The following is a 23,792-nucleotide window of genomic DNA, read 5'->3' as shown; positions in this document are numbered from 1 at the left end:
ATCACAGTAACTACACACAGCCAGACCTGTCACAGCAAACTCAATATGTTTTACAGAGTGACAAGAATGGTTACTTGGAGAAAGAATTCCTGTTGATAAAATGATAGGATAGTAGCAGATAAGTCTGAAAGTTTCCCTTTTGGGAAGCCACTAAGACATTTTTGACCATTGGTTCATTTGGCTCCATGCCTGTTTGAGTCGGATCCTGCACAGACACCAAGGACACGGATGAAAAGAGTGTGTGATCTAAATTTCAGATTGTAAATTCCAAAGGATTAGGACAAAAATATCCAAGTTGGTTGTTCCACTGGTTTCCCACAAGATGGAAAACTTTTGTTCTGTCTTCTGGAGGACCACAGTCTACCGTGACCCATGGGATCTTCCTGTTGAGAGCAGCAAATTGTTTAATCTGTAATTTTAGCACTCTTCTAGCAGGCACTTAGCCACAAAAGGCCATAGCCAAAATCATTGCAAGGACTCAGGAGGAGGTCATTTAACAGCCAGTAATTACCTGTACTAAAGGTAAAGATTTGGGCTTGGGAAGAAATCCTGTGAAAGAGGTTCCTCTGAAAAGGCACAGAACAGATCCCAGTGAAAACATTGAAGCAGATAGAGTGGGAGAAAGGGTTCTTTTGGTGCCGTGCTTGTCATGGTTAAAAACAGACTGGACACACAAAAATGCAGTCCAGACAGAGCACCTAAAACCCAAACAGCAGTAGGTGTCGTGGCAGGCAGAGAGAACAGGCCAAAGAGCTGCTTGTGTTCATGATGTTTATACACATAATGCCTCCAAACACTTGTTGAGATGGTGGAACCTGGTGTACACAGCAGAGCTGCATCCCCATCAGCCAACATTATCTTAAGCGTGGAGGAGCTGCTTAGCGTGCGGGTGCTACTAAATCTCTCTTTTTTCAGTCTAAATGCTTAGCTTAGCCAGTTATGCTTCAGCAGAGGATATATTGATAGAAAGAGGATATATTGAATAGAAATCACAAAAGAAGGGAAAAAGAATGCACTTAGTTTTGGAGGTTAAGACTAGCAAAGGTCTCTGACTTCTTCAGCTTCAGTGTTTTCCTTCTGTTCTTCTTCTGATGGGATCTCTTACCTTGCAGCAGGAGATTGATAAAGCTGTTACAATTCTGATGGCTGGGACAGAGGTTTACTTTAATTTGATCTTTATTTTATATTTGTTTGAAGGAATTTAATTTTTTTTTGGCTTAATTGGTTATTTAGATAGTCCATGCTGGGGAGGTGCTCCCATACAGATTTTTGGTGGTATCTGATGTACCTGATTTTTCACAAAAACCCTATAGAACCTTATATGAAGAGGACTGCTTATATATGAAGAAGAGGTAAAAAGGGGCAGAAAAATAATTTCTCAGTGTGCCAACTCCTCTGTCTCCAAAAACCCACATGCACAAGAGAAGCTGGGAACAGAAAGTAAAAAACTTAATTGAGTAATAACAGAATATAAAAAAAAAAACCTCCAAAAAACGAAAACCAAGCAAAAAACTCAAGAAAACTATATCTAAATCTCAGAAATAGATTTTATTTGTTCCAATTGTTTCCTATTTTCATTTAACTTCCTTGGCAGGTAGCCCAGTGCTCCATCAGAGAGAGGAAAGGAAGTTACAGCATCACATTGTTGTAGGGATTGAATTTTATTGCTTTGCTATTACAATTAGGCAAGAATTAACTCAGTTAATGAGGCACAACTTTTTTTAAAAGTATATACAAGTGGGAATTGTGACTTAGTCCCCAACTAAAGCCCCCAAAAAAAACCTTTATGAAAGTGAAAGAAAGAGATTACAAATAGCTAAATAATAAAAGGTGATGCAACTTGAAAGGGGCACACTAAAAATGGGAATCATTACTGGTGGTTAGCTGACAACCAGCCTGGGGGAAGCTGCATGTCTTAGCAGTGGTCAAAAAACCTGACAGCAAATACCCAGCTGGATCTGCAAAAAGCCACCCAGATAAGGCAGAAAAGATGGGGACAAAATGTCTACACCGAATGTGATTTATGGGGGGAAGAATCCCAGGCAAATCTAAATGTCTGGTGGGGTTCACAGAGTTAAACTTATATGGCACAGAAAGTGCAGCAAGGCCAACAATCAATAGTGCAGCTACTGAAACACTGCTTCGACTCTAAAATACCTCCTCAAGTCATCTCCTATCCTTATTTTTGGGTTTTCTGGTGGATTGGGCTGTAAGACACAGCAGATGGGGAGCCCCTATTGCCAGCAGAGGGAGGAGGGGTCAGGGCGATGCTTGGTGGGGACAGCAGGGGACAGCAGGTACCAGGGAAAGCCTGCAGGAGGAAGGGGCTCTGCGACACAAAACTTCCGTGGTTTGAGCCTAATTTTAGCCTCTGTTGAACTGCACAAGCTCTGAGAGCAATGAAAGTGAAAGGAGAGGAGCACCCTGTGAAAACAAAATGCTTCAAATAAAATGTAAACCATACCCAAGGACTATTTCCTGCTGAGTGGGGAGGGGGAATGACAGGAAAATTGACATCAGAGATGCTTATTCGAATCCCTGGTCAGACTATGGTGCAAAACTACCAGACCTCCACTTAATTTTTTTTTTTCATTAAAAAAAATAGGTTTTAGCATTTATATGTGGGGGTTTTTTTACAGGCTTCATTTCATCTCAGTGCCTTAAAATAAAATGTTTTACTCTATGCTCCCATGAACACAGTGAGACTAAACGCTCATTTTTTCTGTCCACACAGGCCTTGAGGCAGGAGAAGAAGCCAAAAGCCTGCTTCCCTAAATCCCCAAATATTAGGAATAAAAAGCTCTGGTTATTTCACAATTTCTTGCAAACATACATTTCTTAAAGGGCTGGAAGCTAACCTCAGTATTAATTACAAATGCATGGTGAGTAAACACTCACTTTACTGAAGAAACTAAAAAATTGAGCTTCCTGAGAATACTGGATAAAAGGGCAGTGGAGATACAGGATATTTCTCCTCTAGTGGAGAGCAATAAAGTGAACTGGAAGATTTCTAATGAACCCACACCTCAACTACCTTCAAAGTGATATAGCAGTGACGAACCTTAGCTACTGAATCTAATTAAGAGCAAATAACGAAATTTGCTAACCAAATGCTCCCTTAATGATGACTCTTAAGAAGCACAAGAAGTGGCCCACACTATGTTTTAAACCACTCCTTTTCAGAGCAAAGAGTCCTGCAGAAGTCCTGGAGTCCAGGCAACTGGAGAAGAACAAAGATCATCCTGGGCTTTAAAAAGAGGAGAAAAGCAGAGCCAGGCAATTCCAGAGCAGTTATGCTAACCTCAAACACCCAGAAAGATATACATATATATATAGAGATATATAAATATATATATCTCACACAATACATTTCTAAGCAGCTGGAGGATTACAAGGTCTTAAGAAACCAACTCAGATTTGTCAAGAATAAACAAATCCTGTCAAACTCATCTAATTTGTTTCTGTGACAGCATAATCTAAAAAGTAGTGGATGTGATTTATCTTGTCTTTACTAAGACTTCTGGTGCTGTCCCCCATGACATTCTTATGAGCTAACTGGGGAAATATGGGCTATTATGAAACCATTTTAATGTGAAAGCAGAGTGAGCTGAAAAATCCCATGTACTCAGCACTCTTCACTTACCAGAGGTTCTCTGGCCATGTGAAAAGGATAATGAGGAAGCCAAGAGAAAGCTGGGTTTTGTGTTTTGTGCTGTTCACCTTTGCATGAGTAACCTAGATGAAGACCATGTGCCTGTTTGTATGTGGGAATGAATCAAAGCTGAGAGAAATATCTCTAGAATAAATATTTTTAAATAGGAAAAGTAAAATTCATTAAGAAATACCAAAGGATTGAACCAAGGACTGAGAAAGGATCTGAGTGCACACCTATTAAACAGGGAATTACTGACCAGGCAGTGATAGTTTGGAAAGGATCTGAGGAATTAGAGCAGCTCAGAAAATGAAAGGAAGTCAATAGCCTGGATATCTACATGAATTAACAGGAGTGGCACATGAGACAGCAGAACTAGTGGTCTGATTTCACTTGGCATTGCTTGGGCTTTTAATGATACAGATATCTGGGTCTGGGCATCATCCTTGAGCAGAAATGCAAAGTGGAAAAACACCACTTGGGCAGCACTAGAAAATCCCACAGATACATTGAATTTATGGAACAGATTATCAGCAATTTACCTCTCCAGACTCGAGGATCCTGATGGGTCCCTTCCAAATCAGCACATTCTGAGATTCTGTGGTGGTGGGGGCTGCCAGGCAGTTCCTGGTCCTGCTGCTCTTAACTGAATGCATCCTGCTGCCCTTCCAGAACTGGCTGAATAAGCACCATTTTACAGTAAAAGCAATAAAAACACCAATTAGCCATTGTGCCCTCTAGGATCCAGAGCAAGTATGATGTACCAGCAATGCCAAAGGGACAGACACAAGTCAGGGTAAAGCAATTCCTGAAGTGCAACCTACTCACAGAGCAAATGCTTTGCACACTGCATGGATTAGACCCCGTCAGAGCCACCTCCCTGGTGCTCATACACAGCATCAAACCCCCCCTGTTTGGAAGCTAAAATGGCACCATTTACCCACTACAGCATGAAGCATTCTGGTGGCAGGAAGAAAAAGCAGCTTTCAGTCCAGCTGTTGTCATTTAAGGACAAATCCAGCTCTGGGTGACTCTTTTCTGTGATTCCCCTTTCTGTTGGAACACATCAAGATAAAATGCCACTTCCCCCCTGCCCCCCCCGCCAAAAAAAAAAGTATGCTACATCCACATTCATAAAGTTTATCAACTTACAGACTCCAGGACAGGTATATCATTCATTGTTTTGCACCAGTAAGCAGAGTAGTATACAAAAGCATGCAAGATCAGGTATGGTACAGAAAGAACCTGCGAAATTCAAGAAACTGGCAAGCATCAAAACCATTCCTATTTTGATAGGAAGAGGATTCCTGAGTTGTGTATGTTGGCATTTTCAAAGACCCTGTACTTGGGTGAAGCACACAGAAACAATGGGGCAGGGACATAACAAAACAGGGGCAAAATATTATCTAATACAGATACTCAGAGGCAAGAAATGATCATGGGGTGAAATTACAGTACGTGGTGGGCTATTTTATTTTGTTGAAAAGTACATCTTTGACTGGATTCAACATAGTATTAAGATGAAAAGAGGTCCACTGGTGAGGGAGGAAAAAAAGCAAAAGTTTGGAAGTACTTGACACAACTAAAATAAATGACAGCTTTTTTCGATATCCCATAGGCAGGCTGTAGAAGATGATGTTTTCCAGTATCCATGGAGAAAGTAAAGTCTTTGACTGATGTAAGTCAGTTTTGCACAAATGCTGGTCTGTTTAGTTAAAACCTGCACTGCTTGTTTCTTTTAATAGATAATAAAGGTAATATCTAGCTTTCACTCCAGACCCATGCTTTAACACTCAGAATTTATCCATATTTAATTACAATTTTATCACACTAATCAAATAAATTTACTTTGTCCTCCAAGCAATCACCTCAGTATTTCAGTATGTAAAAAATACTTTCATTATGTTTATTATAAAAATATAAATGTTTCCACTACAAATCATTTTACATTAGTAAGAGGCCATCTACAATTGCACAATATATAATCTAAATGAGTAAGTAATGCTTTCGAAATACAAGTTAAAGTAAATACATATTGTCAATCAAATCACATCTATACATTGCTTATTGGATGCTAAGTTACAGCACAAAAACTAGGTTATGTTAACAGAAATAAATAAAATGGAAACTATATTGAAAGGTACAAACCCAATAATATGGCATGGCATTTTATGAGCAGTTTGCATTTTGCTTGATGTCCATAACCTGTACAGGCAGATGGCCACACGACCTCTATTTCTCTACTCCACACTGAAGAATTGTACACTGCTATGTTTACATATGTACAAGGGGACAGGGAGTACAGGATGCTTGCAACAGAGGCCACTTAACAGTACAAATCAACTTCTGACAGGGAGAGAAAACCAAACGGGTTTTAAAAACTCTCTACTCCTAACAGCAAAGAAAAGCAAAACTGAGCTGCTTTTTTTTCCCAGTGAGATTGAATCTTCTATGCTGAGCATGCCTGAACAGTGGGCAAGGAACACGACAGGACACATGACAGGAGGAAACTGAGGGTGGTTGGTGCAAAGTTTTCAAGTGTCTAAAACTCTAAGAACTTCCCAGAGAAGCACTTCCTAGAGGTCAGCCCCCCACCCCAGCCCCTCGCCCCACTCTCCTGCAGCATAATGAGGCTGAGGAGAAATGCCACAAAAAGCTGTCCCCACACAGTCAATGTCTGCCACTGGATTTTGGTGGCTTAAATTCACTAAGTGTCTGATTCAGAGCAATCTCAGCTCGAAGAAAACAAAGATTCTGGATGAACTGAGCAACAGAGCATGCTGCATTTCATGAGAGATTGGGGCAGATACGGAGAAGTGTTCTTCACATCTTAAATGCTTTAGTTTAACTTTCTTCCACTTTTTTTTTTAATTTCAGCTTTAAAACCCATTCCCTATTCTTTCAGAAAGAATTACTAATTATTATGCTGTGAGTGTGTTTCAAATCCAGTCCTTTATAGCATGTTCACTGCCAGCACTCATGAAAAAACCTCTAACTGCTTCTCTTTAGCAATGTGTGATAAATGTCATGCCTGGACATTTATAAGTCCTGGACTCATGGAGAACAATTTCAGCCCCACAGACCCTAGAAACTGATTCTTTCCTTACTTATATACCAAGGAGTTTCAACACCCAAGCCAACAGAAGAAAGCACAACTGGTTACCTGGTTTTGCATGCACAGAGCAAACACAGTGTGCCATTTACTCATCTGCCTCTCACACAGTCTTGGACTTTTAGGGATTCACTCTTGTTCATCAGAATCAGGTCTAGATTCTAGAATGGCAAGCTGGGAAACAGAATGGTTTCCCCTGGTGACCAAGGCCTGCTGTCTGTGTGCCTGGCATCACATCTAGAGCGTTAAGAAGCACAAGAAGTGGCCCACACTGTGTTTTAAACCACTCCTTTTCAGAGCAAAGAGTTGTGTCTGCTCAGAACTGGGATTGATGTGCTCCAGAGCAACAGCTTAGGAGCTGGGAAGCTCTTTGGAAGATGCTGAAAATGGTGCAGGGCCCTCAAAATCCACTTCCAGTCTCCTTTTTCCATGGGGAGATGTGAACACTCTCCTAGACTTGGGCTCCCTCCTGCTTGCTTTCAAGGAACAGGTAACCACAGAAGCTGTGCCAAGAATTCAGGTCCTCTGCAGGGTGGCAGTGTCTGTACAGGGGCTTTCTAGCTCAGGCATGTGTAAACTTCCACACCAAAGCCCCACTTCACAGCTTAAGTCATCCTTTTAAACAGGGGCCACTTCCCAGGGAACTCAAAAAGTATCATCAGTTAATGCAGGATGCAAGAACCCTGGCCCTTTTTAAGATTTTCTTGGCAGATCTCTCACCTGAACACCGCCCAAGAATAGGGGTCCTTGTTGTGACAGGAAAGCAGCCTTGGGGAAGGAAATGGGAAGTGCAGTTTGGGGCAGATACTGATCTAAAGATCAATGTACACACCACTGTCAAAACCCCAGCCTGGTTGAAAATACCACTCACAGCAAGTGGAAGAAATCTCAACAAGTCCAGATGCTTTTCATAGTGTCAGTGCTGAAAAAAAGACCACCTTTCTTTCCTTCTGTACTTCATGCAGGATGCTATGAGTGTAAAATAATCTAGTAACTAACCCTCAGACAACACCTCGGGTTGAACCAAAGAAGTTTTGATAACATTTGGCACTTGGCAATAATACAGCCAGGTTAAGGTATTTAAGCATAAATATAAACAATAAAGAAAAAAAAAAAAAAAAACAAACCCAAAAAAACAAACCAAGAAAATAAATAAGCCTTTTAAAAATTAAGACTTGTTTCTGTTTAAATGAACACAGGGAAGCTAAAATAATGGTGAAAATCTTTTGTCAACTAACTCAAAGTCACTACAAACTTTATTTGTGTGTTCCTTCCTGAAGTTGAAATAGCATGTTACAATGACATTATAGTAAATATGGCCAGACAGGTTGTGAGGTATAGTCCTCCATTTTCCTTGCTTTTAAAGAAATAAAATACCTGTTACAGATCTCTTCTGTATAAAAATACTGCAAGTCTTTCTTTCTTCTTGTTTGCTGTATAGATCAAATACACAGCTTTTATGTCCATGGGGTTTTTTTTCTGTTATTCAGTCACTTAATATTCAAATGGCTCTAGGTTTTAGTAACACTGGTTTTTACTTGGAAGGATTTTTTCACATATTCTTTTTCCTTTTGAAATTTACTATCTGCATTAACAGTCAGTCAAGAGCACCCACACTTTAGGATTAATAGATAGAAAACAAGTTTGCTCCTATTTTAAGGCATTTATACTCAATATTTGAGTGTCTTGTGGGTTTGAAATCTCAGCCATTACATTTCCAAAGCTGTTGCAAAGAAATCCTTTAAATTCTGCCGTTTATCAGCCATCACTTCTGACCTGTGATGCAACTTTTCTCCTTTTTTTTTTTCCTCTCCTGAGCAACATGATTTTGGTAGCTTACACAGGAACGGGGCTGTTCTTTGTATGAGTTTCGAGAGCTTTGATACTGCTGACAATCTTCTTCTGTGGGCCCACCACTGTAACACCAACCTTCTTCATGTCACTGGAAAAAAGAGAAGATGTGTGAGTGAGGACGCTGAGTTTCCTGGCACTGATCTCAGCAAACAGCAATGAACTTGTCCATCTCATAATGCTGCACTGCAGGAGCCTCCAGGTACAGGGATATTGCTGAAACACAAGCCCTGGTGCAAAAAATACTGACAGCCACTGTCTGAAAACTAAAGGGGGCTGCAAAAAATAGAGTGAAAGCTCATTTAGCCTCGTTGTGTTTGCTTACCTGGATGGAAACTGTTCTCCAGTGATACAGCACCGGGGTTTTCGGGCAAGGGGGTCACAGGTGGATCAGCTGAGCCTCTCTAACACCTCCATCTCCTATCAAACTGATGGCTTTTCCTGGGCAGTGCTGACACATCACTGCCCTCTGAATGGCCCTCTGAACTCTGCTATCAGCATTGAGGTGAAGGACTCCATGGCCAAGCTTGCAGGGTCTGCCCTGGTTTTCACCTCGTTCATCCAGGATCTCCAGTCTCATTGCTCCTTGTGCAACACAGAGGTGGTTTGACACCTGTGAAGGGCTAATTAACCAGGGGCTCACAGGAAATTGGGCATTCCTAGAGGATTTCTACACTGTCCCCAAAGGGTAATTGTTACAAAAAGCCATTAGCACCCTTTTTATAGATGCAATAACACACTAATTAGTGGCATTGATGTGTTTAATTGTTGGTAGCACAGCTGCTGAATACTTCTCCGTAACTGGTAGTGTATCCAGCCAGCCCAACTGGGAATTAAGATTTCCTTTGACATTAAAATTTTATCTGTACTTGATGCCTTTTCAGGTGCAGAGAGAACATTTATCCTACTCTTACTTGTCACTAGAACAAAGATGGATTGCATTTAAAATGTAATAAACTTGCCATTTGCTCACTTCCAAGCATAGCAGGAGGGAGTTCAGCCCCTGAGTAATTATTAGCATGGAGGAGGGAAACAGCAACAGAGTTTGCACCCTCACCTGGTTTGGTGACATATGGGCTGGGCAAAAAAGGGAAAGATTGGCAATGTGCCAGCTGTAGAGAAACTCCCATATAAAATACAGAATACAAAGAATCAACAGAGAAACTTCAGTGGAAGAAAGTGATGCTAGTGTACCAGAGGATGCATGGTGCTACCGTATTGGAATAAACAGGGAATTTCCTTGTACTTAGTGAGAAAAAGCTGTGGGACCATGGCCTTAACACAGTCAGCAGACATAGATTTCCTTCATAAGTATTTCAACTACAACAAATAGCTCCCATTTGTCTCTTTAAATGGAAGAAAACTTTAGCTAAGAACTGGAAACACCGTATAAAAGTGCTACCTTCATGCTTATGCCTGAACTTGTACCTGTGAGGAAAATCCACAGCAGATTCCAACTTACTCTGTGGAAATCTTGGCTATTGTGTCACAGGAGCTGTACTCCACACCCGTGAAAATGTCCTTGCACTGCCCTGTCCGGAACCCATTGAGCCAATCACCCGTGCTGCGGAAGGCTGAAATGTCGATGCTGCTTTGGTCCAGGAGGAGATTTGACGGCCTGAAACGACAGAATAACGCAATGCAAGTTAGGGAACAGACGGAGAAACAGATTTACTTTGTATCTAAACTTAGCAGTGGCAGGAGCACCCAGGCTGGATGTGGCTTTGCTGTTGGTCTGTGGGAGTTCTCAGCTGCCGAGGCCACCACAGGGGCTTATGCTGGTGGCTCTGACAAATGCTGTGTAATCATCCTGCTGAAGAGCAGCAGCTCCCCATGCCCGTGTTTAAATCATTGCAGCATTCACAAAGCATATTGTCACCTCCCAGTTTAATGTGCAAAGCATTTACAAAGACTAAATCGGATTATATTTATGGGATTCACCCAGTCCCAAACATCACACAAACGATGCACACTCCAGGCTCCAAGTTGAGCGTGTTGGTAGGATTTGGTCATGTCAAACATTCAGAATATTGTGGCCCACTGAAAAACCCTAAATGTTGCTACTAAGTTAGAAGCCTCAACAATAAGTAAAGTACCTTATTTTTATTGTTTTATTGCAGGCTTAAAGCCAAGCATGTGCTTTGCGGTGCTGCACTTGAGACTGAACTAGAGAATGTTCAAAGCAGTTATCTCTGCAACTTCACAGCCTATTTTTTGCCCCTTAATTCTTTTTCCCCTCTATAACCTGCACAGGAGTCTGACTACTGCTGCTGAACCCATTTGAAGTGACTTTTGTCACTGAAAGCATTGAAAATGAGAGGTGGCTGGACTGACAGCATAATTTAAAGGCAGTGATTACACAGTGTAACAGGTAGGTGACAGCTACTGGAACTGGAGAACTGATCTGGGTTGTAAAACACTCTCTTCATACTCAAGTCATCTCTGAGCACAGGAACAAACATAAACAGGAGGAGATTTTAAAGGCACCAAGAGAGCCACGTATCTAAATATCAGTGCTTTTAACCTCATAAAAAGCCCAGAAAATCCAAATCCTTCTCAATTCCAGCATGTCTTAAATTCCATCAAGTTCAGCAGCACTACAACAGCACCTGACTTACCCTGGAATCAGGAGATACCACATCAGTTACAGAAGTAACATTGCAGTTACATCTTTTTGAAGAAAAGAACAATGATTTTTGGTATGGCCACACATTAAACAGCTCTTTTTACTTCTGATGTTTTCCCAATTGTTATCAATCAGCTCATTTCTTTCAGGCTCAGGAAGTTAATACAATTTTTTTTCCCCTTCTGGGAATGCAGGGCATAATTAAAGAGCTACTTGGATTCTTGAAAATCATAACTCCAAAACACAGTTTTCCCCAGGTCCCAGAGCTGTGATGTCCCTGATGGGGCAGCTTTTGCCTGGCTACCTTCCCTCCAGAGCCCAGCCAGGGCTGTGATCACTGGCAACAACTCTGGACCTCACATGCTGGGAACAGCCATCCATGGAAAGAAAAGCAACAGAAGACACCAAAAACCTGGTCTGTCTTCAAAACACCAGCTTAGACACCTACATGATACCCAGCTTTAAATTCCCTCCAGTTAAAGGCTCAATTTGATAATCAGGCCCAAGATAATTTTAATCAGTAGCTGTAAGGCCTGAATTTCACTGACTACTGTTTGTCCCATGAAGAGCCAATGGTTTTTATTTATAGTTTTCTGGGTATAGTGTCTGGAATCCCAAGATATTAATTAAGAGTATTTATGAAGTGTTCTTAGTGATAAAGCATGGATTATTTTTTTTTCCCCAGCCTAGTATGCCTTTTTAACTTAAGTCTAATAAAACAAGGTCCGACTGAAGAATCACTAATGAAAAAAAAAGTATAAACAAGTTGAAACAGAACAGGTCTCTAGGATTAGGAATTAGAATGGCCCAAAAGAGCCTTTATGTTTATTACTTGGATCAAAGTATCATTATGATAAAAAATATGACCTAATTTTAATGTGAGTGACCTCAGAGTAACCAGCACTGTAAAGTATCATTTTTCTTCGTGCAGGATTCCAAACAAAAATTAGTTACTTTCCTCCTCAGAGAGGACATCTGGACTGTTTATCAATGAGCAGGAATTTGCCTCGCTGCAAAGAGTCTGTGATGTCTCCTCATGTGCATCAGGGGAAAGCTGGGCTTGCAGAGCATCTGCACACCCTGGCAGGCTTTTTCCCCCTGACCCAGCCCCTAGACAGAAGGGCTGAGCCCGAAATTTATGGTCTGGGTGATGTGCGCCATGAGCTCACACTTTAGCAGACAAATTAGACGGGCTGCAGTCTGTGCAGCTGTAAACGACGTCCTGCAGGGTTCCACCTGATCCTTTACAGCTTTTCATAAATCAGTACCTACCAGTTTCAGAAGAGAGTCATTAAAAAGAAATCATGGAAATTACATGTTTGCTCAGGGGAAGTGAAATAGAACATTTCTCTCCATCTTTTCTTCTCTCCCCTCCTCTTTCTTTTTCTTTTTTTTTTTTGTTTTTTTAACTCTTTTTACTTTGTTGCCTTGACTATGATACACCCTCTCATGTCATCTTCTGATAGTCATGGCAAGATTTTCTATCAGGTTCACCCTGATTTTCTATCCTGTTCACCCTGACTGTGGGCCCCATCTACAAAGTTGTATTTACTGACATGTGGTGCCCCAAAAAAAAAATCAGGAAGACTCAGTTTGGAGACACAAATTGAACAGTGAGATGCCAGTTACAAAACATCCTGTGGCTGGAAGCTTTCTCTGGATGTGTCCATTACTTTAACAGTTGGAATTAACCTTTGAGCCATCTGCAGTGAGGAGAACTACGGTGCATTGTCATTAGCACAGCTTTTTGTCACAACACAGGGAAAAACTTGCTTTACTAACAAGAAAAAACACAGAAAACATCATTACAACCTGGCCCACTACAGCATTGAAAATTTCACCTCTGGTTGGCTGCTGTGTGGGGAGACAAGGAGATACGCCTACTTGTAAAATCCAGGAATTGAGACAAAGAATATGAAAATGTCCTGCCACTTCTTCTGCAAATACACAGAGGAGCTGTGCACACACAATGCCAGACTTTGTACTGTAGAAGCCTCTCTCTTTCCATCCCTTCCTCCAAACAGCACAACCAACCTTCAGTTTTTAAAATCTGGACTTTCTTTTCCACAGTCAATTTCTTTTAAAGAGGAAAGCATTTTTTAAAAACCAAAAAAAACCCATAAAGTAATTTCCTGTAGCAAATTTTAGGTAATTAAAAGCTGATTTTTGTAAAGTGAAATTGCTCCCTATGAGCCTGGCTGGAACACAAATCCTATGGGCTTTATGATTACGGCAAGCTGAAGCACAGAATTCAAGTCTAACAAGAATTCTCTTTCAAGAGCAAAATAACTCAAAACCATCAGGTGGCACGGAAAGCAAATTTCAGTTTTATCTTCTACAGCAATCAGAGTCATATGCACAAATGTATATAACAGGAAACCAGTAAATAAATGCCATGCAAAGGAGCAGTAGAGTTATTCTGTTTACTTGATTATCCCTGGACCTTAAAGATAAAAATCTTCAGAGTTCCAACTCTTCATGCCCATTTTTAACATGCTCTTAGCAGGCTGTAATTCAGTCCCTAAAGTACAATTCACCTCTTAAGGGGGCTTTTTGCATTTCCCCAGGGCTTTCATGTGATGTTTTCATACTCTCCAAATAAGCAGGTCTTGGGCTGCTCCTTGGAGTGAAAGGAGAGCTGCAGAAATGGAGAAGGGCCATACAAATAACCAAAGGGAAAAACAGTGCAGTTGAGGCTGCAAAAATGGTACGCCTCTGTAAATGTCAATATTTCTTGTTTCCTAGCTCCATTGTTGCTAAAAAGTCCCCAACTTACCACAGCTTCCTCTAGGATAATAAGCAAATAAAATTTCAACAAAAGTCAGTCCTTTAGTCTTCCCTACTCCTTTAGCTGCCTCTCAGAACATGATTTTCAATATACTTTATCTTCTCAGCATCTTGGTGGGATAATAAATCATATTCCTGGGTGTGTCAATGCTTCTACATTTACTTTTTCCCAACACCAAACCACTAAAGACAAAAAATACCAGCATGCTGCTGAATTTTTTTTTTTTCCTTTCATAACCCTGCTTAAGTTGTGCTTTTAAGGAAATACAGGCACATTTCCTGGGATGTGTAGCTGCCTGACAGACCCTCAATGCCAACCAGTTATTATTGTTAGGACAGTCTGTAGGGTCCTCAGAAGAGGGAGAGAAAAATGCTATATAAAGCTCTTAAAATGCTTAAAATCTAGCATTTGCTGTGGAGAGTTTCCCTTTATGTCTCACTTTGGCTGCACTGTTGTCGCCTATAATCAAAAGAGAACCAACCCTTGCAGCAGTGTTAGAATAGTAAAGTAAAAAGCAGACCTCTATCTGGAAGCTTCCAGGTGTCCCAGTGGCGATGGGCACACCCTGAAATCAAATTTCTGCAATTTTATAAGGTTAATTAATTAGGATATCTAACAGGCACATCCAATAGGAGATTCAGCTGCCCCAGTAACCCACCCCCAGGTCAGCCCCTTGGAGTTGGTCCAAGGGGTTCCCTGACCCACTTCTTACTGTAGGTCCCCTGCTTGGAATAAATATTATTTATTAATCTAAACAATATTTCAGGGATGTGTTTAGAAGGTCACCTTACTGGTCCAAAATCTAGGGGGAAAGGGCAGGAAAAGTACTGGAGCTACAGACATCTACACAGCTACAAATACATGAGAAACACATAAAAAGCTCAGGCAGCACCATGAATTTCTACTTTTGCCACAAGAAGCGCGGCCATGGCTCCGTGCAGCTCCTCTCTCCAGCACTCCCAGTGTGGAATTGCCACCCCCACTAACGAGGGCTCCACGAGCTGGGAGCAGCAGAAGGAAAACACCTCAGGAATCACTGAACAGCAAAGCCTCCCTTCCCCACCAGGCCACCCGCTGGTCCAGCTGCATTTCTCTTTAAATTACACAGTACCCAAGTCGGCCTGCTGCAAATTCCTGCCCGAGTTTCACCAAATTAGAGGTGCAAAAGTGCCAATAGATGTTTTACTGTCCCTGTTAACAGGGAACCCAGCTCACTTCCATCTACTCACTTCGAAGGGACAATGGGTGAGCCGTGCCTGCCCCAGGCTCAGTAATAATGACTGCTGGGGAAATCGGCTGAAAACAGGGCTTTTCTGTCTCTAGCTGAATGAAGTCTCTAAAAATTTCTTCAGTTTAACTCCTGCACAGTCCAAACTATTTTCAGACACCAAGAAGTACAATTTACTGTATTCCATTTTGTGATTTGTAGTTCAGTTTCTTCCCCCCTTCCATAAAGTCACTATTTTATGTTTAGCAGGCTTCAGAGAGAGAGAGAGCTGGAGTTTTAGGTTTACATTACATGAATTCTTTTAGGGCGAACAGTCTGGGTTTAGGACACAGATTATGTTGTTGCTGGATTTTAAACGAAGCTTAAAATCCATACAGAATCTTGCTCTACACAGCATTTGGCCAAACTCAAACCCCTTTGTTAAGACCCTGACAACATCCAAGGAAAACTGAAATCTCCTTCTCTCTTCCACCCTGGAAGTTCCTAACAAGGAGAAGCAAACAAACAATATTACAGCAGGTCAGCAATATATGTCAAGCATCTGAGGCCTTCTGACCTGAATGGCAAAAAAAGAGAACTTCTCAACAAAATGTTCAGCCAATCTAAACAGTAATTTCATTGCAAATATTTTTGTAAAAACAGAGCTGGAATTAGGCTGCAAAAAGGAGCAAGTCTGAATTTTTTCTTTGCCCTGTTCACTGCTCCTTTTGAGCTTGATTTTCATAAAAATCCTACCAAGCTAGAAGGTAGAGTGTTTCCACCAAGTTATCAGGTTTTAAGTGGAAATAAACTTTGTGAGGAGCAAACTTCAATTTGTAAACACTGCCCCTGGATGTCTCAGGATGACACCAGTGAGAGCAGCACAATGAGAGACAACAAAGCACATGTTTAGCAGTGAGCCCTTAAAATCAATTACTCACAAATAACAGCCCTTCCAAAGACTGCTCAAGGAAATTACCTCAACCAGTATTTCAAACAACACATCAAATTTAAGAAAGTCAAGATAGGATTGTAAACAACTTGCTAATATTTAAAAGAATGTATGAGGAATTAATTATTCATACACGGTTTTTCATCAGGAAGAATACCTGACCCTCACTCCTTAAGTTTTCTGGGCTATATGAAAAGAATTTCAGGTATGATTTTTCTGAAATATCCTGAATTCTCAGGTGTTCTTCTCCCCTTCCTTGCAGCACAATTATTTCCTCGTCTCCTAAACATGTGCTTGCAGTGTAAAGAAACAACAGCAGCAATACCTGACACTTTCACTCTACCAAAAGCAAACACAGAAGCAGGCTGGGATTTTTTTGTGCAGACTCCGCATCAGTTTTGCAGTCAATCAGAGGCCTGGCAGAAATCCAGAATTTCTGAAAGTCATATGTTGGAATTAGAAACAAATTTCAATTTTTTTTCAAGTGCCTTTTTTTTTTTTGGCAGAGGGCTGTGCATTAACTCAGCTACTCCTTGTTCCATAGGTTCATGAAGGCTAAAGGGCTTCAGTTCCCCCTACATCATAGATGTGAACACACACAGCAAATATGGGAAAGCTACCACAACGTTTGAGCTGCCTGAATCCCATGTCACAACCCTGATACCTCAAGATCACACTATATTACGACAGCTTTGGGACACAGAAATGCTTTAGATATATTAAATTACACTCCATGTTTTAAATATATTTTTTGAAATGGCCATGTAAAAGTAAGACTCATATACATAAAAAGGTAATATACATTGTAAAAATATATATATATATAAATTCAGAATCAGGAATATAAGTAAGAATAAAAAAAATCATAAATATAAATAAGTGAAAAAAGTGAAATTGATAAAAATCATTTTCACAAGTGCATTTCAGATTTGTAGTGCACACAAAGTGTTTCCAGTTGCATGACTTGGGTTACATTTTTTCCCCTCACAAATGAAACAACAGCTAAAGAGCCATTTCAGCCTCACCAACTCACTCACAGGTGGGTGAAGTGATTCTGACTCCCCAACCCAAGTTGAGAAAAGTTTCCATCTGCTTTGTATCTGTATGAAATGCTCACAAATGTGAAGTAATACACAGTGGACTAAAAAAAAAATAAGCTAGAGAGGAAAAATAATGAACTTGATCAAAACTGGAAGAACGATGAACTCACTTCCACCCTAAAGATATCCAAACAACCTACGGACTCCATTAGAAAAATGAACATCATGTTCAGAAAACAGGAAAGAACAGCAAGACATAAATCAAATAAAAATATCATGAGGTTGAGCTTTAGAAAACCACATGGCTTGTACTGAGTTCTGTTCCTACAGCCCCTTACAGAGCTGGTTAACTACAGGCAGCCTAAGGGACACAAAAACCCATGTGTCCAGAACCAGTGCAGGTCTTGTTAGCAAGAGCTCAAGGTGGCCACCTGATTAAAAAGTGAATTTTGACAGGTAAGAAAGAAATCAGCCCTACTCTGTACTTTACAAGGAAAAGAAATGGAGCTTTCACGTGAATCTGAGATGAAACACAACACCAGGAAAGGTATTATGAAACGTTTGCTGTGCTGAGGCTACAAAAACCTTTTGTCAGTGTAAGGTTCAAAAGCACGTAGAATGGTCTGCAAAGCAATGATCAATAAGGATAAAAACATCCCCTCGGGCATCAAGAAATTATTAGATGCCATGGAGTGGCCTGAACGGATAGAAAACTTTAAAGGAAAGAGAGAATTGAAGGCTTTGACTCCTCTTCTGTGAGGTATTAGTGTAAAACATGCCTGGGCTGTGGCCTGGAATCAGATGTACAGCCAAGCACATCCTCCAGTGGAGGTCAGTTAACAGCAACCAGCACCCAGAGGACAGGGATGTCCTATGCACCTCCAGAAATATGTTTTTTAAATAGGATACAACAGTGCTGTGACTATTTTAAACAAACATCAGCCCTAAAATCTGTAAGAAGAGACAGGTTTTGCATCTGCAGCAGATGTCATCAGGTTAAACATTTTTCCCTGACCGAGGATATTCTGAACACCTACAAGCATATGGTGGGCATCAAGCTTTAGCATTCCTCCAGTAGCACCACAGACATGGCTAAGAGAGAGCTGGGACCTCTATAATTTAGATTAATTGCTTATTATGGGTAGGAGGAGAGGTGGTGTGGGAGTGCTGCAGCCTCAAGTAACAACTGAGAGCAGCCATCTGAGCAGATGGAGTCCCTGGAGCCCTCGGGGCCGAGTCCCTGAGTTCTTTCCCTCTGCAGTGATGTCTGTCCCTCTCTGGCTGCTGACAGCAGAGGAGCACTGGCAGGGATCCCACTGTGTCCCCTTCTCCAGGAGCTGCTCTGACTCACAGCCCTTCAATATCAGTTGCGTATTCCTGCACACAAGGCTATGGCAAGCCCTGAGCCCGTTTTAACTCTTGCTTCTCATTTTTCAGCCTCATTTTTCTCTGTCAGCCTGTCAAAAAAGCAGTGCTGAACCTCCAGGCTCAGTCCCTGGCCAGCAGCACCAGTGGCTGTTACCTGCCACCAGTGCCTCTCTGCAGGACACCAAGGGGTGTGGAGCTGGCTGCAGATTTTCAGCCGTGTCCACGGTTTGAGATCAGTCTAAGGTTTGAGATTAGTCTAAGGTTTGAGATTAGTCTGCTTTGACAATGGTTACCTGGCACAGGCAACCCCTCATTTGTGTTTTTACATGGCTGTGTTTAAGGACAGCCTGGGTTGGCCTGCAGACACTGACAGAGTGTGAGATGGAGAGATCACGGATCACACATTCCCTGAACTGCAACAAGTTCCTTCCTAGAGGGTAAGGGCTTGGGCTCGCCCATGCTGGGACTCCACAGTGCCCTGTCTGTCAGCAGGGAGTGAGGAGCTGCAGAAAGGCAGAGAGACTGCACTGCTTGGGAATGTGCAGGGATGTGGCAGTGGAAGGGTAATTGGGAAGGAAGCAAGGAATAAAATCCCCTTTGATGCCGCCCTCCTCAGAAATGCGCTCTGTATCAAAGTGAAAGCAGCAGCAGGAGGAGCATTTTACTGAGAGCTCACCTAAAGCAGCTGTGAGAAGTCCCCTACCATGCAAGCAGCCTCCTTCCCTCCTTCCCTCCCCATGAGCAGAGAGCACGGCACTGTGTTAGGGATGTGCAGCCTCTGCCACCCCTCTGCACCAGCACAGAATGGAACAGGAGCACAGAGAGCACGAGAGAGACAGAGGGGAACAATATCCCACTGTAGAGCTCCTGCACAGAGCCCAGCAGGTGGAAACAGTGCTCAGACTGAATTTGGTCTCCATTAGAGGATATCAGCTTCTACTGGCTATGAACAGGTAACTGGAAATGATGGTTTCATGTTGTTTTCAGCTCTGCTGTGGTTCAAATCTGCAACTGGAAGGACAGCAAACAGGGAGCATTTTGCTTCTGTTTGGAATGCAAAATATGCAGCATTAGTTTCTGCAATCAAGCCTCCAAACCCAGACAAGATAGTTATGATTCCCAACTCCCCTATTCAGCAGATTGCTGCAGCATATCCCTATAAAATAATTATTTGCACCAATTGTTTGCCAAATAGGGGTGCAAGGTGTTTGGAAGTTATGTACTTGACTGAGAAAATGGTGTTTAAACAGTTTGGTGTTTTTCCCAAAAATGTGTTGTGTTGCTTTGTTTGTTTGGTTGTTTTTTTTCTGTCAACTCCTAGACATAATTGCTTCTGTAAGCATGTGGTTTCCTATGTGTTAAAGACTCACGAAGCAAATTATTGAAACATAATTAGTGTGCAAGCCATCTTCTCTCAATATATAAATTTAAAAGCAAAGCCCATTAGTATGACTGCCTTTCTCCTCCCATCTCTACTTTCTTTTTCTCCTCTCTGGCGTGGCAGTAGGAGGTAATTAGAGTGGTCAGTCCCTAGCTGAGGGTGCAGCACAAAGCTGGGGCCAGGAAGAAGGAGGCAAGGTCCATGGCAGTCACACAGCAGGCTGCAGGATCAATGCAGTTCTTTCCACTGCCTTTGCTCCATTTCCTTGTGTGCCTTCCCATTCAATTGCCATGGTGGGAAGCATGCTGCATCTCAAGTAAAGGTCTAACAGGAAGGTCTTCTGTGTTCCCTTTTGAAACTTGCCTCGTGTCAGGCTCTGGTCTCTTGCCCAGTGAAACACAGAACAACCTCCAAGGCGTGGGTCTGAAGCAGCAGAGAAGCAGAGTGCATTTCTTCCTGACTCTGCCTGCTTTGCTGACAGAGGATTTGGCACTAGCATTCATGCTAAAAATAATTTTACATCTTTTGCACCCCTCCAGTAAGAGTATGACATTTTGTGCATTGTACAAACGAATTCTCTTTAACCCTACTTAACTAAAGCTCTTCTTTCACCACATCCTCATTATGCCCCTAGGTGTCAACACACTCTTCAGCTACTCACTCTCAATGAGATAATTCTTATCTCATCATAGTGATGATGTTTCAGAGTGTGTTGAAAACGCAGGATTAAAAATGAAAGTTTTTAATGCAATTAGGAACATTGCACAGGTTGCAAATTAATTCCTAGTTAACACATTGATCTAAGAGAGCGTAAGTGCATTTTTAAGTCTGTGAGCACTACAGAAAGCAAAGAAACATTATTCATATGATTAAAGTTAACATGACTTGTCAGAGAAGAGCACAAGTGTATTTGGACCCCATTCAGAAAGATACTTAGGAACGTGGCTGGCTGTAACCTATGAAACACTAAGCACTTAAAACACCACCAAAGAGCAGAAGGAAAAGGAAGATCACATGATGGCCAAATCTGCCAGCTGTGCTTTTCTCATAAAACTCTGCTCAATTCTACAATGGGTTTCAAAACCTTAAAATAAAAATCTTTCATAAATTGGATAAATAATAGCAAATAATTAATAAAAAAACCAGCAATAATAAAACCAATAATATTAAATCCTTCTTCCAAAGGGATAGTCTGGAAGCATTCTGTATCTTTAAATATTACAAACAGCTACAGTTAAAGGGTGAAGAGGAAGCAAAGAGAGCAAACAGATCCTAATTACAGGAGATGAAGGAATCAAAGAGGTTCATGAGCAATGTAAGATCTACTATGTCACCTTGCTGCCGCGTTGGTGATGATTTTCAGACTGCTGGGGTTACGGATCAGCTTATCCAGGATGCTGACAATCTGCTCAAACTTGGGTCTGTTGTTTCTGTCTTTCTGCCAGCAGTCCAGCATCAGTTGATACAAGGCAGCTGGGCAGTCCATGGGAGGTGGCAAGCGGTACCCTTCATCCACAGCCTTAATCACCTGCACAAGGAGAAAAGTTTGTGGAAACTTAAAGGCACTTTACACCAACTTGGTTTTTATCAGCTCTGTGAGCATTAACGTGGACATTCTGAGTTTAAACAAACGTGTTTATTCACTAATTGCCTTGTCATGCAATGCCTCTCGTTTATCTGCAAAGTAAACCAGGCAGTAGATTAGGCATGCAGAAAAGGGAGTTAAGATGCAGTGTGTGACTTTGAAGAAGGTGAGTGTGGAAAGGATCTCAAAAACCCACACTCCATTCAACTGAATCCATAAACAAAAGCCACAGTTAGAAAGTGCTTGCTTAAGTATGCCAATCTTCAAAAGGTCTTGAATATCTCTCCTCTGATCATCCTTAGCAACACATGCTTTCCACATCCTCCAGTGGACACTGGAGTCCAAAAAAAGTCAGAAAAAAGCAACCTTTCCACATCCTCCAGTGGACACAACTCAAAAAAACAACAGAAAAAACAACCTACCCTGCTGAAAAATCAACCTGCCCACTAACGGGACATCCTGAACCAACAGACGAACGGTCTTGTGGATGATCTCACAGGGCCACAAAATGTTTTTAAAATTTACATCACAGACACCTATACACTTTCTGTTAGGCAGTGCCAGCCCAATTCTTGTATAACTTGCCTAGATTGATAAAATTTGTCTAGATTGTCTATTGAATTTTTCCAGATTGACACACACATAAACAAGAACAGTTTAGAATTTACGTTGTCCAGAAGCTGTTTAATCCAGCCTTTTCACTAGAGTCTAACACCTCTTGATCAGGCCTACAGGATCTATTGCACCATGAATAAAAAACCCCAATGCATTCAAAGTAGAAAATTACAAAGCCATACTCTGTTAATCTGTCCTTTTTATCTGGATCAATTAATTGAAAAGCAGAACAAACTATTCTGAATCAGAACAAGGACAAGAGAACAGTTAATGGTTTAAGCAGCCATGAAGGAGAGGCACATAAATAGGTTAATCCTTCTGTTTCTGATTTTAATGGGATATTATTAAAGGCATTCCACTAACATATCAGTCTGCACAACAGGATACATTAACCTCCACAAACAATAGAAAAAACATTCATTACCAATTAAAAGAAAAGCACTGTTTTCTGCAGAGACTTGGGTTGCAGAGGTACCCATTTAAAGGAAGTTTTCTTCTCCTTTCCCTTGTTTAACATAAAGTAGTACAGAAAATGTTTAACTACAACTGTGTTACTGACTTATTTATTTTAATTCAGGACTTGTAACAATATATATCAGTTCCTTGGAAAATCTATTTGTGTGAGTGACTGCATTCCATAAAATTTGGTTCATAAGTAACTCCTGTGGAATGAATCTAAAATTAATAAAACAACAGAAAAAGAACCCAAAACAGATATAATCAAGATCTTCTTTGGGGAAATGTTATGCTTCTTTAAAAAATACTGGGAGACCTCCATTAATCATTTGGATTGCAGGCTTGGACAGTTTACTAATGTTACAAAGAAACCTGTATTGGAAGTCTAATCAGATCACTCTCCTTCTCTAAATTATCCATTGATTACTTCCAGAAGCATTTTGGTTTCATTAAACTCTTAGCAGAAATTCTTTGCTTCTCTTTTTCAAAAGTGCCAAGAGCAATTTATTCAGTGGATTTGACATTTACAGAAAATTTCTATAGAATATTATACAAGTGGAACTAAAGGGGATCAACAGAAATTTAGGAGGGTTTTCTAAAAACGAACAAAGGAATGTAAAAGGCAGTGACCTCACTGCAGTGGAATTGTTTGCATCATCTTACAGGAAACCACCAATGGGATAAAATTCTCTACTCTGCTCCTTCAGAGGTCCAAAGCACTCTGCTATAAAGATGGTGGATTTGTTAAGTTCCAATGAACTTTTACTTGACCAGGAAGATGCAGAGATTTTCACCTCTCCACCTTATTCAATGTCACCATCAAAAACTCAGAGCCACTGAGTCTCATCATGCTTGGCTTCCTTCCACAGCTTGATTCCTTACTCTGAGAACTTCCTTAATCTGAGAACCTAACTCAGATAACAGTTTACTCACATCCTGGTTGGACATCTCCCAGTAGGGTCTCTCCCCATAAGACATCACCTCCCAGAGGACAATCCCATAGCTCCAGGCATCACTGGCTGACGTGAACTTCCGATAGGAAATGGCTTCTGGAGACGTCCATCGGATGGGAATCTTGCCCCCCTGGGAGCAAAACAAAACCAAAGAATCCATCTGACTGTCCTGCAACAAATATGATTTTGTGTTGATTATTTTATCT

General features: G+C 41.2%; 1 protein-coding gene across 1 annotated transcript in view; it reads right to left on the bottom strand.

The window, feature by feature from the left end:
* Positions 1-8,518: 8,518 nt before the first annotated feature.
* EPHA3 (EPH receptor A3) overlaps positions 8,519-23,792 on the bottom strand; it is a 177,767-nt gene continuing 162,493 nt past the window's right edge. The window contains exons 14-17 of the mRNA XM_082278329.1: positions 23,567-23,716; positions 21,312-21,505; positions 10,078-10,233; positions 8,519-8,706 (exon numbers count right to left, since the gene is read on the bottom strand). Coding sequence (XP_082134455.1) covers positions 8,601-8,706; positions 10,078-10,233; positions 21,312-21,505; positions 23,567-23,716 — 606 coding nt within the window. The 3' untranslated portion in view covers positions 8,519-8,600. The remainder of the gene's footprint in view (positions 8,707-10,077; positions 10,234-21,311; positions 21,506-23,566; positions 23,717-23,792) is intronic.

This window comes from Coloeus monedula (assembly GCF_965178545.1).
Source record: "Coloeus monedula genome assembly, chromosome: 3".
In the NCBI taxonomy this organism is placed as follows: Eukaryota; Metazoa; Chordata; class Aves; order Passeriformes; family Corvidae; genus Coloeus; species Coloeus monedula.
This window is presented reverse-complemented; position numbering and strand designations above follow the sequence as displayed.